The sequence below is a fragment of the Diplotaxodon limnothrissa genome, linkage group LG18 (genome assembly GCF_057381915.1).
Source record: "Diplotaxodon limnothrissa isolate DT_005_m linkage group LG18, D_limnothrissa_male_GT1.1, whole genome shotgun sequence".
NCBI lineage: Eukaryota > Metazoa > Chordata > Actinopteri > Cichliformes > Cichlidae > Diplotaxodon > Diplotaxodon limnothrissa.
In genome coordinates, this window is record NC_140613.1 from 43,803,734 (window position 1) to 43,827,682 (window position 23,949).

The following is a 23,949-nucleotide window of genomic DNA, read 5'->3' on the forward strand; positions in this document are numbered from 1 at the left end:
ATTAAGCCAAATAGTCGGTAAATCACTGCTGAAGACCTATCCACACACACAGTGTAGACACTGTTCCTTGGTTTCAATGCAAGACGAAGCATAAACCTTTAAAAATTCTGCAACAATCCCTACAAATGCAAAAATCTGTGTTTTGTTTGTTTGTTAGTTGCATTTATATTTGTTCATGTTGGACATGGCTCAAATAAATGTAGGTTAAACAGTTTAAATGAAACATAATAAGGGGATAAGACTGAAACAGTCATGTGTGGCCTGTCAGAGTTATGACGGTGAGAAAATGGCACAGACGTCTGCATTGGAAGAATGGTGGTGATTGCATTACTGTAAGCAGATGCAGTTGCAGGTGGTTATATATTAAGTGTAGGGATGCACTGATCCAATCTTTTTCTGTTTGCATAAGGAACCAGTGTTATACTGATGAGCTATAGTCCTCACTCTGAGGAAAGCAATTGAGGGAACCATTGTTTTATGTGGAAGGTACCAAGGTTCAGCTTCAACACTCAGTTTCATTTAAAAAAAAAATAAAAATCACAAGTTAGGAAGGGCTTTTCTGAATGTATACAAAGTCATGTAGAAAATATAAACCAAAGCCATTTCATTTTGTTCCCGTGTCCACTCATTCCTACGTCTTATTTCATAGTGCAGCCTTCACATGCTTTCTCAGAAATACACTTCCTGAAAATTATATTCATCTTATTTCTCATGTTGTCTTTTGGATTTGTTAGTGCAGCATAGCTTTTAGCTTAATTCTTAGCTGAAATCAGTTGGGTGTGGCTTTGTCATGTGACCCTTCATCACTTTCTGACTCGGTGTATCAAATGTGTAGTTATTCCTCAGCCTCATTTAGTGTTAAAGATGCGTTTCCAGCTTTGGAGGCCAAGCTCAGTGAATTGGAGACCTGGCTTCTCGCCCTCAAAAATCCTGCAGCTAGCTAGGTGAGGGCAATGGTAGATAAGCCACCATAAGCTGTTCCCTAGCAAATCATCCCGCGCAGTCGGGAAACAAGCTAGGTAACTGAGGAGGTATTGTAGCCCTACAGTCAGCCTGTCCACTGTTAAAATTGATTTTCCTCATTTGACAACACAAACACCAGGAACAAACTCTGGTTATTGGTGACTCTGTTCTCTGAAGTGTGAAACTAGAGAATCAGTCAAATGTATTCCCGGGGTCAGAGCATTGAAACTGCTGTCTGAGGGGAAACACAGGTCAGGTAAACTTGTAATTCACATCAGCAATAATGTGTCAATTGGTGGTCAGCAGAATGATTTAAATCATTGTGTAACTTTGCTAAAATGATCTCTGTAGTTTGCTCTGAGCATCTCTGCAGTCAGCACAGCTGCTGGCTGAGTGCTGTGCAGAAAACAGTGTGGCCTTTCTGTTGGGATGCACCGTGTATGCACGTTTGTGCATGCGTGAAATGTTTGTGTGCGTGTCGGCTTGGCTGAAAGGGTTGAAGAGATGTGCCACTTGGCATTTAGAGGGCTCTGCATCTGATAAGGATTTTGTTGGCTGCCTGTCATATGGGACTATTTATAGACAGACAATTAAACTCTGTCCTAACTCTGGAGGACCAACAAGACCTACAGTTTTCTGCTAATGACTGTGTGCGTGTGTGTGTCAGGGATGTGGGATTGTCTTGTGAGTGGGTAGCAGTAATGATTACTGCAAGAGGGGAATCTTTTCAGACTTGTTGAGACACAAACAGTTGTGACATTTTAACAGGGTGAAGACAAAGTGGAATTTTCCTTACAATTCAAATTCCCAACACAGTTTGTTCAGTTTGTGTCGTACTTTTCTGTCTGCCCAGGGTTTGAGCTGCAGTTCCGTCTCGGTCCAAGCCTTCAGGGAAAGAAGGTTATGGTGCACACCAACTATCCACTTGAAGGACAGCTGTTTGACCGAAACAACTTCCGTGTTTTGCCATGGACCTACCCAACAGGAAAGGAAGAAGACTCTGATAAGTTCTGCTCTCTGGACCTCAAGTTGGCTGGGTCCTATCAGTACTACTTTGGATATGTGTAAGACCCTCCTGACAGTCGCCCACATTTTATAAATCCGGGGTTTCAATGTCAAAGCTGAATTCAGGAAATGGCAGTGGAAAATATTCCAACAGTTAAATCATTTTGTTGGAATCATCCACGCTATCACTAAAGCCTGTGATAGCATGTCTTTATGTTAGACAGTCTGTTCTTCATTTGTCCATGTTTATTAAAAATTATTGTAGAACTCTATAAATTGTTTAAGAAGTGAATACTTTGTGAAACAGCGTGATAAAGGTGTCAGTCAGAGATGCCGGCCAGTCCCGGAATAAGATGCTGAATAGGTCTGGCTAGGTGGAAATCAAACCAGGAACTAATTATTACTATTTTTTAGGTTATAAATTAATATTCCAGCTGAAAGCAATCTCCCAGAGCACTTGGGGTTTGTATCTGGCCCAAGGATATTTGGCATGCAGACTAGATCAGCAACCTCAACCAATCACAGCAGATGGCCCCGCCCCTCCCTGAGCCTGGTTCTGCTGGAGGTTTCTTCCTGTTAAAAGGGAGTTTTTCCTTCCCACTGTCACCAAAGTGCTGCTCACAGGGGGTCATATGATTGTTGGGTTTTCTCTGGATGCATTATTGTAGGGTCGACCTTAAAATATAAAGCACCTTGGGGTAATTGTGATTTGGTGCTGTATAAATACAATTGAGTTTAACTAATTTGAGCACTTTCAGGTTTGTAACATTTAGAGACAATGTTAAGAATATTACATTTATTGTCTTTATTTAACTGGAGCTGCATATGAACCGTTCATTTGCAGTTATACCACGTGTCCACACGTCACCCGTCCACCTGTCGCTCTCCTGCAAAACTTTGGTTGGAACATCATTAGGGATGGGTATCGTTTAGGTTTTATCCGATACCGGTGCCAAATCGGTACTTTTGAAACGGTGCCGGTGCTCAAACGGTGCTCAAACCGGTGCTTAAAGAATAGAGAACACAAAATTGGTCCAAAAACCTCTCATGCTCAGCTGTTTTTTGTGAAAAGATAACAATGTTAGCCTTTTCTGCAGCTATGGGGCATATATGGTATCACTCTTGGCTGGAAGCAGTGCTTAAACAATGGAAAAAACACAAACTTTGTCCAAAAACCTCTCATGTTTAACTGTTTTCCACTTTTTCTTTGGTCATTTTAGCCTTTTTGGCCAGAGTGAAGGGAGTATCTGCCATCAAACAAGAGGACAGCCGCATGTAGCTATGATGATGTTTGCTAGTTCACCTTACATGCATTAATGTAATAACGTGGTTAGCCTACTCAACTTAAATTGCACACGAACAACATTAAGCTACTCACGCAGAGAAGAACGGCTGCTGCTGCATCATCATCCTCATCATTTCTGCTACACTGGCAGGGCGGGGCCAGGACTCTCCTCTTCGGGTTTTTGGGGGATGTTGCATAACAGGCAACCCACCCGCAGTAGATGTGCTCGGTGTGAGGTCTCGCAGCAAGCTATCAAATACGGCGCATTTCTGGGCTTTAAAAAAAAACGCTATGCGTCGCCAGGTGTTTCATCGGATTTGAGGTGTTACCTCCTTTGACAGTATCACAGTATCAGCTTAAAGCACTTGTTGCTGCTGAGTTTGCTCTAAAAGAACGTACGTACCTGGGCCCGCCTACTATTCTCGGAAACGTAAAATGATTGGCTAGAAGTGTATCACAGCTCAGGAAAAAAAAGCACCGAAATAAAGCACCGAAATGTGCGCTGCTTTTCGGTCTGGTTACTACCGTTTATGTCAGAACCGGTGCCATCATGGCACCGGACACCGGTACCCATCCCTAAACATCATCAGCCACCAGTCCAGACTTCGCACCCAGTGACTACCACCTGTTCCCAAAGAAACATTTGTCAGGAAGGTGATTCTGCGGCGAGCGGCTATGACGTGGGCTTTGTAAAACTGTCACAGCGTCTACAAAAACGCATCGACCGAAATGGCGATTATGTAGGAAAATGAGTCTTTAAGCTTTAAAATGCTGCACATACTATGGAAAATAAACGGTTGCTTGTATTTCTAAAACAATAGGACACCTTACTTTTGGGATTGCCCTCATGTTTACTATAGCATGTAAATGAAAAATGGATGTCGCCACTTTGATGTCACCAAATGGTTTCTGACATCTCGAAACCTCAGTTAGCTTTTCTGTGTAACGCCATCCAGAAAGGATCCAGTAATATTCAGACAACATTTAGAGCAGTGGGTGGAGTGCCAAGTACTAACCAGTATAGTTTACTCGACAGGGTTCATGCACAAAGTGTACTGGTGCAATGCACAGACATCCTGCAGATTCATTCTAACAGATCGTTTTAATTGTGGAACTCTGTACCGCTCAGCAGTCGATATCAAATCTTCCAAGAGGCACCAACAACAGGTGTGCTTGAAAGGTCCAGTTCACTGACTCAAAGCTCCGTTCCACCAAGAGAGGCCTCTTGCAGCATAACTAAGGGAGGATTGGAAGCTGGTTCCACAGAAGAGGGGCCTGAAAACTGAAGGCTCTGCCTCCCATTCTACTTTTAAATACTCTAGGAACAACAAGTAGGCCTGCAGAGCGAGAGCGAAGTGCTCTAATAGGGTGATATGGTACTACAAGGTCATTAAGATAAGATGGGGCCTGATTATTTAAGACCTTGTATGTGAGAAGGATTTTAAGTTAGATTCAATGAAGAGAAGCCAATACAGGAGAAATGTGCTGTTTGTAGTCCCTGTCAGTACTTATCCTGCAGCACCGTGAATCAACTGGAGGCTTTTTTAACGATGAATTACAAGAGTCGAATCTAGAAGTAGTAGTGATGTGTGTTATTTTGCTTCATGGATAGATAAAAGTGGGAATCGCGTATCTATACCTAATACTAAGGAAAGCCCACAGCAACCCGTGGAAGCCACAGTTAGCCTTTGTATATGAAGCAGCCTCCACGTTTACATTAACAAACTGGACTCTATTAGATGGGTATGATTCAAAGCACTGCAGTACTACAGTACCTGTGGGATTTTCTGATATCGTAATAAAATATTATGGTCAAGTATTAAACGCTGCACTGAGTTTTTCCCAGCAAATGAAGAAAAACTGTAAGATAACTGCTTAACACTTTAAGTATTAAAATATCTAAAGTGATGTCACCCAGTCGGAATCATATTTTTAAAGTGAAACTTCTCCCAGCGATGTGGCTACTTGGCTCAGGCGTTTTAACCACTTGCCCTCCGTTCCCATCGTGTAGCCACATCAGTCATTTCATCCACCTTTCTGCTCCTCCTGTCATGGACTCTAAGTAGGAAGTGCTCCAGCAACACTCTCTTAAACGCTTTGTTTGCTTTTGGGTTGCATATCAGCAGCTACAAGTATCACCTCCTCTTCCTCACTGTTAGGTACTCCATCATCATCTGAAACGGACTCGTGGCTCTCAGATAAGCCTGCGCTTGTCTCACTGTTGTTATCTAGAGAAAGTAAATACATGGTGTCAGTCTATCAATCATATTGTGATATGACACGTTTGTATATTTCCTTAACCTGCTGTACTTTGTTAAATTCCATCAGAGACTCGGAGCGTATAGGAGGAGGTTATATTGTGGTGGATCCAGTTCTCCGTGTCGGGGCCGACGACCATACTTTGCCGTTAGACTGCATCACCATCCAGACCTACCTGTCCAAATGTCTGGGACACTTGGACGACTGGCCAGATAGACTTAGAGTGGCCAAGGAGTCGGGTAGGTTAGCACGGCACGCCCACACGGACTCTGGTTCTTTCTTTTGTGTTCAATCATAAAATGCAAACTCGGTCACTTCTGGTTGTTATTGACGACCATGGTTCCTGTCATCGGCCTAAACTCTCTGAATCAATCCTCCTGTGTGTGCAGGTACTACATCACATGGACAGTGCAGTGTGTGAGGGGATTCATCACATGTCAGGACTATCAAACAAAATGCCGTATAGAAGGATTAATAGTACGTCTGTGGGTTTGTCTTCCAGGATACAACATGATCCACTTCACTCCAGTGCAGACTCTGGGGGAGTCCAGGTCCTGCTACTCCTTAGCTGACCAGCTGAGCGTCAACCCAGAGTTCAGCCCAGCGGGTCGCAGCTACGACTGGACAGATGTGGGGGGGCTGGTGGAGAAGCTAAAGACAGAGTGGGACATGCTGTGCATCACAGATGTGGTGTATAACCATACTGGTGAGTTGAGCCATGAGGAGGGCCGTTCATTAGTGTACTGCAACACCGCTTCCTTCCCTTCGAAGGTCAAAGGCCACCTCCTGCATCTGATGTGAGACGGCTGCTGTTCACTGCTGTCTTTAGATTCTGACATCTCCCCTCTAAGCGCTCTACCCTGTGCTTTGCAATCAGACGTACCAAATATTGTTTTGACTGCAGCGACGCGACATCCTTCAGAAATTTCATGGTTGGCTCGTACCAACCACTAACCAAGTTAAACGCTTCAAGTTACCCACAGCAGCTAACTTAACTAGGCACACCAACAGCAGAACATGTTACTGAAGAGTGCTAATTGGTTAACAAAGAGCAAAAATGCAACTGTTTTCTTGCCTTAAAGGATAGCAGGGGAAGTGAATCACAAGGCTTCCTGAGCCAGTCCATGGAGCCGATCACTGACGGAACATCCTGTGCATCACTTTTCATAATGCATGGACTCGATTATGGACTAAGGATGGAGAAGTCGACATGTGTGCACTCAGCGTACATGCAACACGTTCTTTTATTGTGATCTTTGTTTACAGCTCATGGTTTGTTATGCTGCACACACTCACTTTTATTTGGCCTGAACATTTATGCAATCACATGTCTTTGTTCCACCACATGTTATAGTACGAGAGGTTTCACAACAACACATGCTTTCACCGAGAGTCTGCACATTTCCAAGGATTGAAAGTGTCATTAAACTGTCCCAAAGGCAGGACTTTCAGACAGATCGTTACCCTTATCCTGTGAAGTTCGACAGAACAGGAAAGATTGTTGTTGACTCACAATCATAAAGGGAAGTAAAGAGAAGCCGTTTGGTTTTGTTACCTTTGAAGCACAGCAGGTGAACACTGTGCTGTGGGGAGGACTGGAAACATTTGCTTTCTTATAGTGGGCTCAGTACGGCCTCTGTGGAAGTGTAGCCTCACAGGTTTCTTCCCTGACCTCAAGCACACACTATAACCACGAGGTGCAAGGCAGGAATATGCATCTGACTGGTTGGCAGATGGTTTCTGCCAGTCGCTGGCTGCTGCTGGATGAAACTGTTTGCAAAGAGGTTGCTGCACCAAAGTCCTTGTGATCATTTTGGTCATCTGTAGTTTGCACAGAAGATTATTTAAGACCTTGTATGTGAGGAGCAGGATTTTGAATTCTGGATTTAACAGGGAGCCAATGAAGGGAAGCCAAAACAGGAGAAATCTTCACGCCACAGTGTCCAACATGGCAGTTAACTCGATACACTAAGCTTTAAAAGTGCCATTTTTGCCACACTTTGTCAGGGTTAAGGTTTGCTCACGCTCCCGTACTCTTGCTGTAGCCTTGTCTAAGGCTTTCACTTGAAATCTATTTAGAATCAGGTCAAGATTTAAAGACCACTAAAAAGTTAGCTGGGTATGGTTTAGGTTGTTGGTAAAACATCTTATAGCAAAACTGGTTAACAGTTACTCTGAAAGTGTTTTTTCAGGTCGAGACTTTTCATTTGACATGCTCGTTGTATCAAAGTGTTTGTGCTGTCCTGCTGGCAGTGACCACCCGTGGATCCCTCTCATCCTCGCTCAGGAAAGGTCGAGCAGTAAAATGAGCCTGATATGAAGGTTAAATACAGACTGAACTCTGATTTATACAGTATGTGTGACTCACTGTCAGACTATTATTAGATCTGTAAAAAGAGTAAAACATTGATGAATAAAGTATTTAAACAGCTCAATGGTTTCTTGTCTGTGTTCCTGCACAGCTGCTAACAGCGTGTGGATAAGGGAGCATCCAGAATGTGGATACAACCTGGTGAACTCTCCTCACCTGCGCCCAGCCTGGGTTTTAGACAGAGCTCTGTGGCATTTAACCACCAGAGTAGCAGAGGGACGCTACAAAGCTAAAGGACTTCCTGCTGACATTACCACGGAGAGTCATCTGAATGTGAGTTCTGGGTTCCTGCACATTCATTCACCTTTGAACTTTCACAAATGTCACAGGCTGTGGTGTGAGCCAATGACAGCCTTGCCTGAGAGCATGAATTGAAATCTTATCCACAGCCTCATCACCAAAGGCAGCTAGCTTTTTTTAAAATGTTTCTTTAAGTTACTCAGTAGTATCAGGGCGATCGTGGCTCAAGAGTTGGGAGTTCGCCTTGTAATCGGAAGGTTGCCGGTTTGAGCCCCGGCTTGGACAGTCTCGGTCGTTGTGTCCTCGGGCAAGACACTTCACCTGTTGCCTACTGGTGGTGGTCAGAGGGCCCGGTGGCGCCAGTGTCCGGCAGCCTCGCCTCTGTCAGTGCGCCCCAGGGTGGCTGTGGCTACAATGTAGCTGCCATCACCAGTGTGTGAATGGGTGGATGACTGGATATGTAAAGCGCTTTGGGGTCCTTAGGGACTAGTAAAGCGCTATATAAATACAGGCCATTTACTATTTTTTTTATTTTTTTTTTACTGAGTAACTTATGAGGGATTTCGATCAAAGCTAAGGGGCGTTTTCCTGGCCTGCTGTAAAACAGCAGAACATATCTTGTGTGACATTTCTAGACACAATTTCAATAAAATTTTTGTTAAACTTTTACATGTCAATTAAAAAAAATAACCTGTTTTTACAGAGACATAAACTATTGCACCTGACGGTCTGCACTGCTGAGTAACGCCTGTGGAGAATACTCAGTTTCTATATTTAGATTTTATTTTATAGTAAAGATAATCATTTTGTCATTTATTTATATACATTTGCACATTGCCCCTTATTTTTTTACTCTTACACCCGACAGTTAAGACAACCAAAACCGAGCACCAAGCCGCGTTTACCTTGCAAGCTGTAATTTGGTGCATAAATCTTTGCTCCAAGTTTGGTGTTTCTTTGTTTGGAGTCTGGCTTTGTGTCAGAGTTGGTAGGTGAGTGTTGGCAAGAGTCGGCTCATTAAACTAAACTAATGCTCTTCCTATGTTAACTGTGGCTGTGCCCACAAATGAGCCACTGTGGACCAGGTCAGTGTCAGTGGATAAAACTGGCTTTAGTCACGCTAAATTTAGCACACTAGTTTGAAGTGTGTGTGTGTGTGTGTGTGTTACTACTTCAGTGGCTCACAGAAGTGCTGACCTAAAAGAGGGTTTGTAGAATTCCTCAGAATAAACCAGGTAATAATGAACCTCATGTCTATGCAGATGAACTGAGCTGGGTCAGTTCATCAGATGGTTAAAGGCACTTTCTCTCAGCAGCATCGTACACGCTTTAAAGACGCGTTTGTGTAACGTGTGTTTGATTTGTTGTGTTTCAGGCCGTCCGTAGTGTGATGTGGCAGGACGTGTTCCCTCAGATCAAACTGTGGGAGTTCTACCAAGTCAAAGTGGACAGTGCTGTGGAGGAGTTTAGGACCCTGCTGCAAAACGGTGTGTAAATCCACACAGACGTCCCAAAGCCAAGAGTCGTTATGTGAGCTTCAAAAACTCATCAGCATGTTTTCAGTTTGAAGCCCCAAAAAAGAACTTGTGTTTACGGTGTGTGCAAAGATGAGCAGAGGGTTAAACCACATTCACTGTGTCGTTAACATGTGTGTGCCTGCCATCAGGTACCAAGCCAGACCACAGCAAGACTGGAGGGCAGACGGGCCTCAGGATCATTCAGGATCCACAATACCGTCGCTATGGCAACACAGCAGACATGGACTCTGCTTTGGAGACGTTTGTGCCTCACAGGTGAGACTCGGGGTCCACGGCACGAGTGTGATGTTGGGCTGCTGGTCAACGTGCTGCGATTGAGTTTCTTTGTTCTTTTCAGATCGTCAAACACGTTTTTAATCCTGGACAAAGATGAGCTGAGTAAATGTGCTGTTTTCACCCGACAGTCGTAAAAGACTGTTGGCATTTATAAAAGTATTTTTAAATTAAGATTACATTTATTAAGGGGAAATGAAGCTGTCCAAACCCATCCCGCCATGTGTGGAACGAACGAATGAACTGATTAACGAGCCACGCCTGTTCAATCAGGACGTAACTTTAATGTCTGTCTGACAAAGTGAGCTCAACAATCACATCGGACCAGGTCTTTTTGCCTCATCATTCAGAAACAGCGTTTTGTATTTAAATGGGTTATTTTTGTCTAATATTAAAGAAAAACGTGACAAATATTGCTCAAATGTAAGAACTCTGCTTTCACAGCACTGTAAGTATGCAGTTGACAGTTGGCTCGAAGATGTTACGCAGCCATCACATTAGAGCTGCAACAGGAAGTTTTAAACATGCAATGTGGACAGAGTCAGGTGACATCACCACCCGATTAGACCAATGTGTAACCTTATCCTGCACAGGTGTGGACCTGTGTGGGGATAAAAGCAGCAGCCTCCTGTCCTTGCGTGTTAGCATTAACCACATTCAGCAAGCTAATCTGACACACCGTGTGTGGGTACAGCTTACCCTGCATGTCAGACCCATGGACCCCTGTGATTGGCTGACGATCGTCCAGAGTGTGTGAAAGGATTTGTTCTTAAATATGATGGTTCTGTTTGGTTTCCAGTCCAAAATAAGTCATTCAGGTGACGCCACACAGTCCCTTTGACTTAGTGTGAACGTTAGTTTAGTATTAAATGAATCAGGACCTCTGTTGTGAAAAGAAGACTGATGTTTGCATCTGTAGGGAGCACATCCCTGTTCCTCCATGCTCATCACTCAGCACAGCGTGGTTGAAAAAAATAAGCCCACAAACATTTAAAAACTACATTGTTATGTTTCTTCATTGTTCAGATATGAGTTACCTCTGTGACGCTGACATGGACCAGTGTAGTTAATGTAAAGTGTGTATATCTGTGTGTGCGGCACACAGCAGTGTGATGTAATGTTGCTTCCCTCTGTAGCTTGTCACCTCAACACATCGAGGAGTGCTGCGGTTGGCTCAATCAGAAACTGACTGACCTGAATGCAGAGCAGTATCACATAGTGCACCAGCATCAGGAGCAGGTAAGGCTGCCACAACAGGGCCACACCTGACGTGTTAGCTAGAGGGGAAAAGCATCGAAAGCTGTTAAACCTGTGAATTAACGTCCGTCTGTCAGTCAGCATCGGGCCAATGCAGCCCCAGGTTTAGAGCAAAACGACTGATAACAGCTACGCCTGAGACGATGCTGTCACTTTAACTTGGAGCCAGAGTCTGAGGACACGCCGTGAAGAGCAAAGAGGCGGAGCTGTGACCAGTAATCACCATTAAAAGCTTCACATGAAAAAGCTGGTAGTAGCCCTTCAAAGCACCTGTTCAACAGAAGTGTAAAGCTGCTCCAGCCACCGCTGTTTGCAGAAGTTACGTTTAACTGATACAGACAGGCAGCATGCTGAACGCTGACGGCAGGACACAGGACCCTGCTGCAAACAGGGGCGGAGCTAAAGGGGGCTGTGGGGTGTACCGCACGAGCTCAGGGGTTTCCTAACATTTCGTTAGTGAAATGAAATAAAATGTTAGATTGATAAAAATATGAATGAACATGGCTCAGCGTGGAGGCAAAGTTCATGCTATCCTGATGTTTGTGGCTGTTTACAAGAAACGTCGCTTTCATTTGAATGTCAAAGCAGGAAGCTGCAGGTGATTCAGGTCAAACCACTGCAGCACAGCACCTCTAACACTAACAGCGCTGTAATAACGTATGGACCACTGCACTGAGGTCCACGGTCAGAGGCTGTAAGGTCTTCATAACCTTCAGCCTCCTGTACAGTGATGAGCTCTGAAACCTGACTGCAACTCCAGATTAACCATTGATCTGTTAGCTGTTTGATAACTGCTCTGTAAGATGAACTGTCGCCATCGCTGGGCTCCTGTGTGGACTGTTTCTATACATGGTCATTTTCAGCAAACACCTTCTCTGTGACATGTAAAATCTTTAACGTGTGTGCGGGTACTTTGTTTTCGAACAAGTGTCTGATTTGTCTTTTGCTCTGTCACAACCTTCTTTGTCCCTCCAGGCTGTCAACTGTCTTATTGGAAACATCGTCTATGAACGACTTGCTGAGCACGGTCCCAGGCTGGGCCCTGTTACCAGGACAAACCCAATGGTCACCAGGTAACCAGTTTAAAGAGCTGACTAATGAGAGGAAGACAGAGTACAGTGAAGTGTGTTAATAACTCAGGACATTTACTAAAGCTTTAACAAAGACACGAGGCAGGTTAGCTGAACACTTCATAATGCTAAGATATTATCATGGCCCATACTATAAGTACGTATTAGGGGTGGCGCTGTCTCAGAAGTCAGTGAGCTGTATACCAATTAGAAGGTGGGTGGCTCAACCCCTGGTTCTCCAACCTGTGTGTCAAACTCAGGGCAAGATGCTGAACCCCGAGTTGTTCCACATACATCAAAGTATGTGAGCATTAAGATAAAAGTATTCAGGCTTATTTCAATAAAGCACTTGGATGAATGTGCTGACAGGTAAATGAGGCTCAAACTACATAGAAAGCTTTATATCCAGTAGCAGTCAGTTGGATTCATGTTTTCTTTGAAAAGCGTGGATGTTGGTGACAAACTCATTGATCCTCACTGAATAGGATCCATCAAATGATCCGTTGTCTAACATGAAGTGCTTTGACACAAAGTGTCCACAGCTGCACTACGTTCACATCACCCGGGCAGCCATAATGCCATGTTCCCATCTTCCGGTCAGGTATTTCACCTTCCCCTATCAGGACATGACTCTGGACCAGGAAATGCAGCTGCTGGACCAGCCAGACAAGATGTGCCATTTCCTGGCCCACAACGGTTGGGTGATGGGCGACGATCCACTCAGGAACTTTGCTGAGCCAGGTAAACAGGATGAGCCACACAAGTGGTTAAAAAAAGACTAAATGTTGAATATGATGCTGCTTTAACCTGTCAGTGACTGTTGTTGCTGTGACCTGGGAGTAATAAAGTGACCGTATCAGTACTGAAGTGCTTCTGCTCCATAAAGGCTCCAACGTGTACATTCGTCGGGAGCTGATCGCCTGGGGTGACAGTGTCAAACTACGATACGGCAACACGCCTGACAACTGTCCCTACCTGTGGGATCACATGAAGAAATACACGCAAATCACAGCCAAGTATTTCCACGGAGTCCGCCTGGACAACTGCCATTCCACACCTTTACATGTTGCTGAGGTATCGCCACACCTCACTGTACATCACACACTTCATGTCAATTATTCTACGTTTAAATCCAGGACACGTAACACTTTAGCTCCATGTTGCAGTAAAGTTGTTCTGCAGGCTTACATGTTAGAAATATGTTTGATGCCTCACTGGGGCCGAACGTCACTGTTGAACTGTTCTACAGACATGTCGAGGACACACGACATGTTTGTGTTAGTCTCAAAGCATGAAAGTGTTTATTTAAATCACTGATGTGCCACAGTTTGAATAGACAGACATCTGTGATAACAGCAGAGAGGTCGCTGTGTGGCCCTGTGCTGACCCGCCCTGTGGGAGGGGTCTGAATTTTTGGGGCTTTGTTACAGTAGCCACCATATAAATAACCCAGGCAAATTATTATTGGATGTCCTGGCTGTCTTGTGTTTTGCAGAGGATGTTGGAAGGATAGCCACTTCTTAGCGTGTTAACTGTATTTCCAGACGTCACCGTGTCCTTCTGGAACTTGTTCTGGTTTCGGCTCCATTTGAGAGCCGGCTTGTTCCATCTGCAAGTGTTGAAGTAATACTGTGATGTGGCCTCAGTGAGTCTAGTCCAGGTGCGAGCAAATGCTGCTGTGGCGCACCCTTCTGCTTCGACACGCATTATCAGTGAGATTCAGTGAAACGATCTCAGGACGTCTGTGCTACACTGTAACGGTCCTAACTGTAGTGACAAATATGATTAATGCTGAGTTCAAGCATGTACAAAGAGAAGACGCAGCGTCATTACAGCCATGTTGTCCCGTGTGAGCGTGTCCCTGCTAACAGCAGCTCTCTCTCTCCTTGTCCGTGATGTTTGTCGTCCAGGCCATGTTAGACGCAGCCAGAGCGGTCAGACCCAATCTGTATGTGATAGCTGAGCTCTTTACAGGCAGCGAGCTCCTTGACAATGTTTTTGTTAACCGGCTGGGAATTAGCAGTCTCATACGAGGTACAGCACTGATGTGCAAGCTAAATGTGTGACTGTCTTTCTTCTCTCCCCACTGCATTGTTCTGCATGTCTCCAAACACTCCACCTCTCCGTGTGTTCTTTGACTGCACGACTGCACCATTCTAACTGGCTGAGTCCCCTTCACTTTCATTCTCCTCCTCTTCCTCCTTCAATCTTTCTTTCATGCATGCCCCCCCGCACTGGTTTGTCATGCTGTGGTTTGTTAGTTCATGCTGGATGTGGCCAGAACGGTGCGTCCTGACCTGTATGTGGTGGCTGAGCTGTTCACCGGCAGCGAGGAGCTGGATAATGTCTTTGTTACCAAGCTAGGGATTACATCACTCATACGAGGTAAAGTACCGTGTCTATAACACACCTACAAATACAGCATGTTCGTTAACTGCTGACTTCATTCATGTTTAAATATTTGTATCAATTCCACATCTTCAGAACATCCTCAAGTCAGCTTGAATAAATCCATGTAAACACATTCAGACTCCTGAAACTGCTGAGAGCTCAGCTGTTCCAGGAGTCCTGCTCTCGTCACTGGTGATGAGCTGGGATTGTGCACAAAGTGTGGAGCCTGTGATGAAGTCAGAGCGTGCTGTGTAGATGATCCGAAATGAATTCTGAGCACTTCTGGACATCCCAGCATCGAAGGGGAGATCAGCCACATTTCAGTCGTGCTGAACTCTGCTTGTTGTGGCGCTGTTCCTGGAGCACGCCCAAAGCTTGAAGTAAAAACCAAAAATGTAAACTCAGGAATTATAACTAGATTTTTTTTTTGGCATTCAGTGACATCTTTCAGTACTTGTAGTTGTGGTACTAAAAACTACTTGTATAGGAAGTAGCTTTAATATGTAGTGAGGTCCAAACCCCACTGCACCAAACCCCGTCACAGAGCTGCACCTGTTGGAGGTCACAGTAATAACTGTGTCCTGGTTTGCTTCCTTCCTGGTTCCACATTTTTTGCACATTTCTCACACTTCATGAAACAAATGTAAATGTTAGACAAAGATAACACAGGCAAACACAAAACGCAGGTGTTTATTATTCAGGTGTGTACACTGCAGGCCTGCGTGACTCTGTGCAGGTTACCAAAGTCACGGCTTTCATGGATCTTCATCCACAGCTGTGTGACCCACTGACAAACACAACTCTGTCAAATCCTGGAATCAAACCAGATAAACTCCAACAACCCTGTGCAGTTATGATCAGGTGACCGGGTGAGGGCCTCCAGCTCGCACTGTCAGGTTCGCAGCCGAGTGTGAAGCAGCGGGAATGAGGATCAGCACCTCCAAATCTGAGGCCATGGTTCTCAGCCGGAAAAGGGTGGAGTGCCCACTCCGGGTCGGGGATGAGTTCCTGCCCCAAGTGGAGGAGTTCAAGTATCTCGGGGTCTTGTTCGCGAGTGATGGGAGAAGGGAGCCGGAGATCGACAGACGGATTGGGGCTGCAGCTGCAGTAATGCGGACGCTGCACCGGTCCGTCGTGGTGAAGAGGGAGCTGAGTGTAAAAGCGAAGCTCTCAATTTACCGGTCGATCTACGTCCCTACCCTCACCTATGGCCACGAGCTGTGGGTAGTGACCGAAAGAACGAGATCGCGGATACAAGCGGCAGAAATGAGCTTCCTCCGAAGGGTGGCTGGCCTCTCCCTTAGAGATAGGGTGAGAAGTTCGGCCATCCGGGAGGGGCTCAGAGTAGAGCCGCTGCTGCTCCACATCGAAAGGAGCCAGCTGAGGTGGTTCGGGCATCTGACAAGGATGCCCCCTGGGCGCCTCCTGGGTGAGGTGTTCCAGGCATGTCCCACCGGGAGGAGGCCCCGGGGCAGACCCATGACATGCTGGACAGGTTATATCTCTCCAGCGTGTCCTGGGAACGCCTTGGTGTTCCCCCGGATAAGCTGGAGGAGGTGGCTGGGGAGAGGGAGGTCTGGGCCTCTTTGCTTAGGCTGCTGCCCCCGCGACCCGGCCTCGGATAAAGCGGATGAAAATGGATGGATGGATGGATGTTGCTGGACCGTTTGCACAGATTCAACTTTTCATCCCCATCATGGTTCTGATGTCATTTGTACTCAGTTTGGATTCACATGGAAACAAATGTAAAAAAAATAAAATAAAATAATAATAATTATATATTTTATTATTATTATTATTATTATTATTTTATTTTATTTTTTTTACTATTTAATTTGTAAAAATGTGTATATACACACACACACACACACACACGTAGGAAAATATTTAGTATACACATCCAGAAATGCATACACTATTATATATTGTACATATATTTAATAGTTTCAGGTTGGCCATTCTTGTATTTTGCTCGTTTGTGTTGTTGTGTTTGCACATCTCTGTTGCTTGTGGGGCTCGCACACAAGAATTTCACTCGCATGTGCTGTGCCAGTGTGCCTGCACATGTGATGTGACAATAAAAAGTGATTTGATTTGATTTGTGATTTGATTTGAAATGTAACTGAGTGTGTGAGCTCACCTGTCAGTGATGCAGCATGGCGTGTGTCCACCTGTGTCTGCGAGCGCTTACTTTGGTTTTCCCCCTTCACTCGATCATCAGAGGCGATGTCAGCTGGTGACAGCCACGAGGAGGGCCGCCTGGTGTATCGTTACGGCGGTGAGCCAGTAGGAGCTTTTGTTCAGCCCAGTCTCCGCCCACTGACACCCTCCATTGCACACGCCATGTTTCTTGATGTAACCCATGACAACGAGTGTCCTATCCAGGTGGGTCTCTTGAGATCAGCTGACAGTGAGCTTGGAGTCGAGCTGTTGTACGATGGTTAATTGTCGGGTGTGTCGTTTACAGCTCCGCTCAGCCTTCGACGCTCTGCCCAGTTCTGCTATCGTGGCCATGGCGTGCTGCGCTACTGGCTCCACCCGTGGATACGATGAACTGGTGCCACATCAGGTTATTATATATTTATCTGACAGCATTTTGCTGAACACGACAGAACAAAGTCTCCAATAATGGGGCGTATTTGTAAAAATGTGCCTAACTGCTCATTAACACAAGCTCAGCCTGTCTTTGGTCCTTTGTGGAGTTTTTGTGGACACAAACGGTCTTTAGAATCTAAAACAGCAGAAGCAAACTTAACATGACAGACATACATCGTAAGTTCACTTTATAGTTTTGGATTTTTCCTTTGTTAATGCTGATGTTCCAGTGAATTTAGATTCACTGGATAAATCTGTCACATATATAATAAAATCCAAAATTTCAAGTCAACCCTCATTCCTTTATACTTCCAGTTTAAATAGTGCTAATTCACGAGGCAGTTCATCAAATAAAGAAAATAAAAGTGTTACTTTGAGGCCCTGTGAGAGGCGCTGCAATAAGAGCACACACCGACTCCATGCTTACCTGTGCACAGATCTCTGTGGTGAAGGAGGAGCGCTTCTATCCCAAGTGGAACCCGTCAGCAGTCCCATCCTCTCCTGGTGAGGTTAGCTCCTGTACCGGCATCGTAGCTGGGAAACGGGCAGTAAACAAGCTGCACCAGGAGCTAGCTACACAGGGATTCACACAGGTACACACACACACACACGAAGTGCTTTCTGTGCTAAAGCCGATGCTTCGATGCTAAAACCTTTTGGTACAGTTTGTCCAACTCCTCCTGTCCAGGTGTACGTGGACCAGGTGGATGCAGACATCGTTGCAGTGACTCGTCACTGTCCCAGCACCCACCAGTCTGTGGTAACCGTGAGCAGGACCGCCTTCTGGGATCCCAAAACCCACCAGTACAGCACCAGTGTCCCGCCCATGTTCATTCCTGGTAGAACAACATCATTACTGTGGATTTTGAATCTTAGTGCAGCTGTGCACACCCACCACGTTTGTTTTTTTTTTATTATTTTCATTGATTTATTTTTTTCGATTAGTTGGATCTGAATAATCTTATCATTGCATTTGAAAACAAGTGCGCTCCTCACTCAGATCAGGTACTGCTAGCAGACCCGGGTGCACGTTCATGCTTTGCAGCATCTCTTTATTCACGTTGCTGTGCACACTCGGCTGCAGCGCTGCTGCTGCAAGCCACACACATCAACAACAACATGATAGGACCCCGTTCAGTCTTGTAACCCAACAGTACTAAATATGTGAAGAGATGCAGACGATAAAATCCTGGTTTAAAAACGCTGTCCTGGTCTCAGATATGGTCCCACACTGATACACCTTCGACATCTGCATCAAACCATGAAATTCTCCCTGCTTCTCATGAGAACTGGATGAGCCCAGAGTCTGTCCTGTTCAGAGACATGAGGACCATAATTACTTGATACTGACTTTTACTTATTTATTGTTTTCAGTGTATTTTGAGAACACATTTTTACATAAAGGCAGTGCATATGGTGTGTGTGTGTGTTACCTGCAAAGTCGGATCTGGAAAATTTGTCACAACATGTTAGGTGTGTAGTTTGGATGGATTCACAGTGCATGCTGCCACCTTTTCCCTCTCCCAGGGAAAATAGAGGAGGTGGTGCTGGAGGCAAGGATGGTGGAAAGGAGCACCGGGAAATATAAGAAGGATGAGAACTACATCAACGGCATGCCAGAATACACAGTGGAAATGAAAGAGCACATCTCGGTGAGCGCGTCGTGTTTAACACAGGTGTGTTTCTGAGCGTTAGTGGCAGACGGACGGTGTTAAACTGGTTCTGCTGTGTGCACAGCTGGATGAGAGTACAGTGATGAAGAAAGCTGGAGTGACGTCAAAAGGGCGTTCAGAGTTTGTGCACGAGATCACCTTCCAGAAGCTGACACCCGGCAGCATCATCGCCTTCAGGTAGCACACACACAAACGTCACGCGTGATTGTATGTTATGGTCACTTTTCAGACTCGCGTTTCTCTTTTCTCTCCTTGTCAGGGTCAGTTTGGATCCCAAAGCCCAGAAGCTGGTGGGACTGCTGAGGTACTATCTGTCCCAGTTTAGCCCAAAGTACAGGAGAGGCAGCGTAGCAGATGAAAACCCACCAGACGCACTGAAGAAGCCCCTGGCACAGTGAGCACACCACATACTCAACACAGGCCTTTTTGTGGTATGGATGAAATGGGACTGACAGAACGTGTCTCGCTAAGATGAGATGCAACGGTGCGAGCTGCAGGGTACACTCAGAAAGGTGAAGCTAGTATATCAGACACACAGATATGCAGAGTACTTCATCCTGTTAGTAGTACAGTATTTTTGCTAGCACACACACCTCTTACATACTCTGTACCCACACAGACCCAAAGATTGAGCGCTTTTGTCGTCATAGCTTGATGGATATAATTGGATACCAGGGGCCCGTTCTTCGTACCTCGCTAAGTAGGTTAGCCGGATTAGATTGTTGACGATTTCGCGTGATCCTGGATCAGTCGGTTCCCCGAAGCTCATCCGGGACTTGCTGTCATAGCAACAGAGCCGTAAGCGTAAACCTGCTCGGGAGCAGGTTTACTTTATGTAAACAGGATTAGATCGCGGCCACGCAGGTATGTCCGCTTCATTTATACGAAAGCAACAGCGATATTCCACCACTGTTTCACCATAAATAAATATTATCAATGTAACTAAAGATAATGCAGCACTTGATCCTTTTATTGATTTCACACAGATACATACAGGTCATTTCCTAAAAAAGGGAAATGTACTATTAACATTCTATTACATGTATGTGATTATTACAGATGTAATTCATATTTCAGAGTAGTAATTGCAAATTACTTTGTGTAATCAAGATGAGAGACCACGGCTATAAAAGCGAAGGTGGATTTGGGAAGCCTGTCGCAGCCATGTCCTGTCCGTATACGCGAGCAGCCCATTGCGGAAGGTGCAAGATTGATAAGGAGAGTTTTCAGAATTCAGCGTATATTGCGGGATAGACAGGATCCTTTAGCTCAGCGCGACAGTGTGCTCATTGAGAGATATCGATATTCCCGTGAGGGTATTATTTACTTAACTAACTTGTTGACGAGGGGGTGCAGGACCACCATCTGTCTTTTTTTTGCTCTGCCCTTTTCTTGGTTGCTGTTATGAACAAACAAACAGATTATTTCAGGGTCTCTTTCCTAGAGACGAAAAGCAATATAAGTGATAAATATTACCATTCTGTAGAATATTCTTATATTTCACTTTTACTTGTTCCCATGTTCTAGTGGGTCCTGTTGTGGCTCTAATGTGTAAGGGGATATAATATAACATAATATAATGTAATATAATATTGGATAATATAGTGTAATACAATAAATTTACCCTACCGCCTACTGGTGTTGGCCAGAGGGGCCGATGGCGCGATATGGCAGCCTGGCTTCTGTCAGTCTGCCCCAGGGCAGCTGTGGCTACAACCGTAGCTGCCTCCACCAGTGTGTGAATGTGAGAGTGAATGAATAGTGGCATTGTAAAGCGCTTTGGGTGCCTTGAAAAGCGCTATATAAATCCAATATATTATTATTATTATTATTATTATTAAATTACTTACGAGTTTAATTTGTCAGCAACTTTCTGCCAGCCCTCTCTCCTTCCTTTTGCAGCCTTTGCAGTGTTCCCTTGCGTTCTGATTAAACTCTGAAACTCCTGAAATCCCTCACTCAGGAGTTCTTGCTCTGCTGCCGAAAAATACCGAGCCGAGCGCGCTCCTTCGACATTTTCGCCGACCAATCAGAGGGTTGCCGATCAATGTTTCTACTATCGATGCGTAGCCCCTTTTACGACACCCAGTGATGTCACATTACTGCGTCCAGCTGTAGTAATCGTCAACAGCAGGTGTGTTCGGGGAACCGGATTAGCGAGCTCACGGTTAGCGCGATGATTTGATCTTGGATGTGTCATTTGATCTTGGATGTAGTAAGCGACGTACGAAGAACGGGCCCCAGCTGTCACGAGCTATGGTGTAAAACCAGGACTTGTCAAACAGGTGTCAGTCACATCATTAGTAGGTTGCTGTACTCTGATCATCCATCAGTTAGTAGGAACATAAAATCATCAGGGAAATGTGACGGGATAGATGAACGCTGCTGTTTATGTTCATGCTTTTAGCTTTAGGTGATGGCCTGTAGCAGCTTCTTATTGAGACTGTGTTTAACAGGCTCATGTCTAAGCTGACGCTGGCAGACATGAATGTCCTGCTGTTTTGCTGCGACACGGAGGAAAAAGAGGAAGGCGGAGGCTGTTACAGTATCCCAGGCTGGGAAACTCTCAAATACGCAGGACTTCAGGGTAACTTTATGTTCTTCAGTCCAGTCTGTACCTCATCTAGGATGGAGACCAAATGAGTGTTACTAAAGTGTTGCTGTGTTTGCAGGTCTGATGTCTGTGTTTGCTGATGTTCGTCCCAACAACGACCTGGGCCATCCTTTGTGTGCCAACCTCAGAGACGGAGACTGGCTCATAGACTTCGTCGCCAATAGGCTGATGCACAGGGAGGGGCCGCTGGCAGAGGTGAGACTGGGACTGGTTTAAGGCTCCTGTTTGTGATGACCTCTTACCACCACAGGCCACCTCACACAGGCCGCCGGCTTCTGGGTTTGAGTTTTCTGTGTGCAGTTTTCACATTCTTCCTGTTCCTGTTGGTCCCAGTACTTCAGAGACTCTGTCGGAGGGAATCGCCACTAATGTTCATTTAGATAACGATGAAATACTGAGTGTGCTAAAGGACTGGAGCAGCTGTTTGAGAACAAACATGACAGAAAACCATGAATGGATGAAATGTATTTGAGACTTTAATCACCGAATAAAAACAAGATGAACATAAAGGAGGGTGTGTGGAAGTGAAACGACTATCTGCCATACTGTTTCTCATGAAACCCCATAAAGTCAGTACTGCAGAAGAAGAGAAGCGTGCATACAGACTCTGTAAACTGTCACTGGTAAAAACATGACAAACTTTATACTCTCCAACAATCTAATGATATTTAGTCGGCTAACACTAAAATAAGTTAAAAGCCTAAGCTGACTAAAGCTCAATGAAATCCACATTAGCACTGGAGGAAACGTCTGCAACATGACTGACTCCTTAAATTGTGCTCCAAAAACCTGAACTCACAGGCTGCTAGCTACAAAGCGCTAATCCTACAAAGCGCTAATCCTACAAAGTGCTAATGCTACCGAGTCATTTGCTCAGGCCCGTGTGCGACCCAGCTGACTGAGACACAAGCTTAGATATTTCTGTCCCTGCCCTGGACCATAGTTGTTTGAGGCAGGTGCTGCTGAGTACTGAGCCTTCCTGCGTCTCCTCCTTATACTCGTTCTTCCTCAAACACGGCTGCTTGTTTCTGTCAGACACAAGTCTTCATCTTCTGTGTGTCTGCAGGTGGGTCGCTGGTTGGCAGCCATGTTTAATTTCCTCAAACACATGCCCCGCTACCTCATCCCCTGCTACTTTGATGCTATCCTAGTTTCCACCTACACCACAGCCCTCGATGCCACCTACAAACTCATGTCCAGGTAGGCTGTACTGTGTCTGTCGACACAGCAGATCTCTTTGTTGTACTGAAATGTTAGTGTACAGCTCATCTTCATCTCTGAGTCCGGTTCGCTGCGGTCGAGCGATGACGTGTACCTGTCCTCCGTCTGAAAACAGCTTTGTCCAGAACGGCTCTACCTTTGTTCGTCACCTGGCGCTCGGTTCGGTTCAGATGTGCAGCGTTGGACGCTTTCCTGCTCTGCCTCCTGTTTCTGCTCAATTAGACGACGTCCCGTACCGCATCAGTCCAATCACGGGCCAGAAGGAGCAGTGCTGCGCCTCGCTGGCTGCAGGTAACAGTCACACACATCTGATGCTGTGTTTCCCGATGAAATCTTGTTTTGAGTCACGTCTCTTTGTCAGGTCTTCCTCATTTCTCTGCGGGGATTTTCCGTTGCTGGGGCAGAGACACCTTCATCGCTCTCAGGGGACTGCTGCTCCTCACTGGTAGACACGTCGAGGCTCGGTGCGTGGCCCCGTGCACCTCATCTGATTCTCATGACACACGAGTGTATTAATTATATTACATTTCCTTACAAACTAAATTCCTTATCATGGTCTCCATAGCAACATCATCCTGGCCTTTGCAGGGACATTGCGCCACGGTTTGATCCCCAACCTGCTGGGGGAGGGTCGATGTGCCAGATACAACTGCAGGGACGCTGTGTGGTGGTGGCTGCAGTGCATCCAGGTGGGAGCTGCTGTGAACTTAAACTAGAAACAAGAGAGAGCAGAGTGAGGGTACGGCGCGCGGGGTGAGGAGTGCGGGTACGAGTGAGGAGTGAGGGTACGGCGCCCAGAGTGAGGAGTGGGGGTACGAGTGAGGAGTGAGGGTACGGCGCCCGGAGTGAGGAGTGGGGGTACGAGTGAGGAGTGAGGGTACGGCGCCGGGAGTGAGGAGTGCGGGTACGAGTGAGGAGTGCGGGTACGAGTGAGGAGTGCGGGTACGAGTGAGGAGTGCGGGTACGAGTGAGGAGTGCGGGTACGAGTGAGGAGTGTGGGTACGGCGCCGGGAGTGAGGGTACGAGTGAGGAGTGAGGGTACGAGTGAGGAGTGAGGGTACGAGTGAGGAGTGAGGGTACGAGTGAGGAGTGAGGGTACGGCGCCGGGAGTGAGGGTACGGCGCCGGGAGTGAGGGTACGAGTGAGGAGTGTGGGTACGAGTGAGGAGTGCGGGTACGGCGCCCGGAGTGAGGA

The 23,949-nt window shown here is 45.8% G+C and overlaps 1 protein-coding gene across 2 annotated transcripts in view; it reads left to right on the forward strand.

The window, feature by feature from the left end:
* agla (amylo-alpha-1, 6-glucosidase, 4-alpha-glucanotransferase a) overlaps positions 1-23,949 on the forward strand; it is a 44,443-nt gene that overhangs the window by 3,720 nt on the left and 16,774 nt on the right. Inside the window, exons 3-26 of one of the 2 annotated variants that reach the window (XM_085378485.1) lie at positions 1,817-2,027; positions 5,582-5,751; positions 6,015-6,218; positions 7,975-8,156; positions 9,499-9,610; positions 9,790-9,916; positions 11,071-11,173; positions 12,167-12,264; positions 12,863-13,002; positions 13,148-13,335; positions 14,523-14,646; positions 16,874-17,037; positions 17,120-17,221; positions 17,685-17,840; positions 17,936-18,086; positions 18,775-18,899; positions 18,985-19,097; positions 19,180-19,314; positions 21,377-21,507; positions 21,593-21,729; positions 22,601-22,734; positions 22,871-23,046; positions 23,117-23,219; positions 23,321-23,444. In XM_085378485.1, coding sequence (XP_085234611.1) covers positions 1,817-2,027; positions 5,582-5,751; positions 6,015-6,218; positions 7,975-8,156; positions 9,499-9,610; positions 9,790-9,916; positions 11,071-11,173; positions 12,167-12,264; positions 12,863-13,002; positions 13,148-13,335; positions 14,523-14,646; positions 16,874-17,037; positions 17,120-17,221; positions 17,685-17,840; positions 17,936-18,086; positions 18,775-18,899; positions 18,985-19,097; positions 19,180-19,314; positions 21,377-21,507; positions 21,593-21,729; positions 22,601-22,734; positions 22,871-23,046; positions 23,117-23,219; positions 23,321-23,444 — 3,410 coding nt within the window. Of the gene's footprint in view, positions 1-1,816; positions 2,028-5,581; positions 5,752-6,014; positions 6,219-7,974; positions 8,157-9,498; positions 9,611-9,789; positions 9,917-11,070; positions 11,174-12,166; positions 12,265-12,862; positions 13,003-13,147; positions 13,336-14,171; positions 14,296-14,522; positions 14,647-16,873; positions 17,038-17,119; positions 17,222-17,684; positions 17,841-17,935; positions 18,087-18,774; positions 18,900-18,984; positions 19,098-19,179; positions 19,315-21,376; positions 21,508-21,592; positions 21,730-22,600; positions 22,735-22,870; positions 23,047-23,116; positions 23,220-23,320; positions 23,445-23,949 lie in introns of both variants that reach the window. The other variant, XM_085378484.1, reaches the window with a different exon arrangement.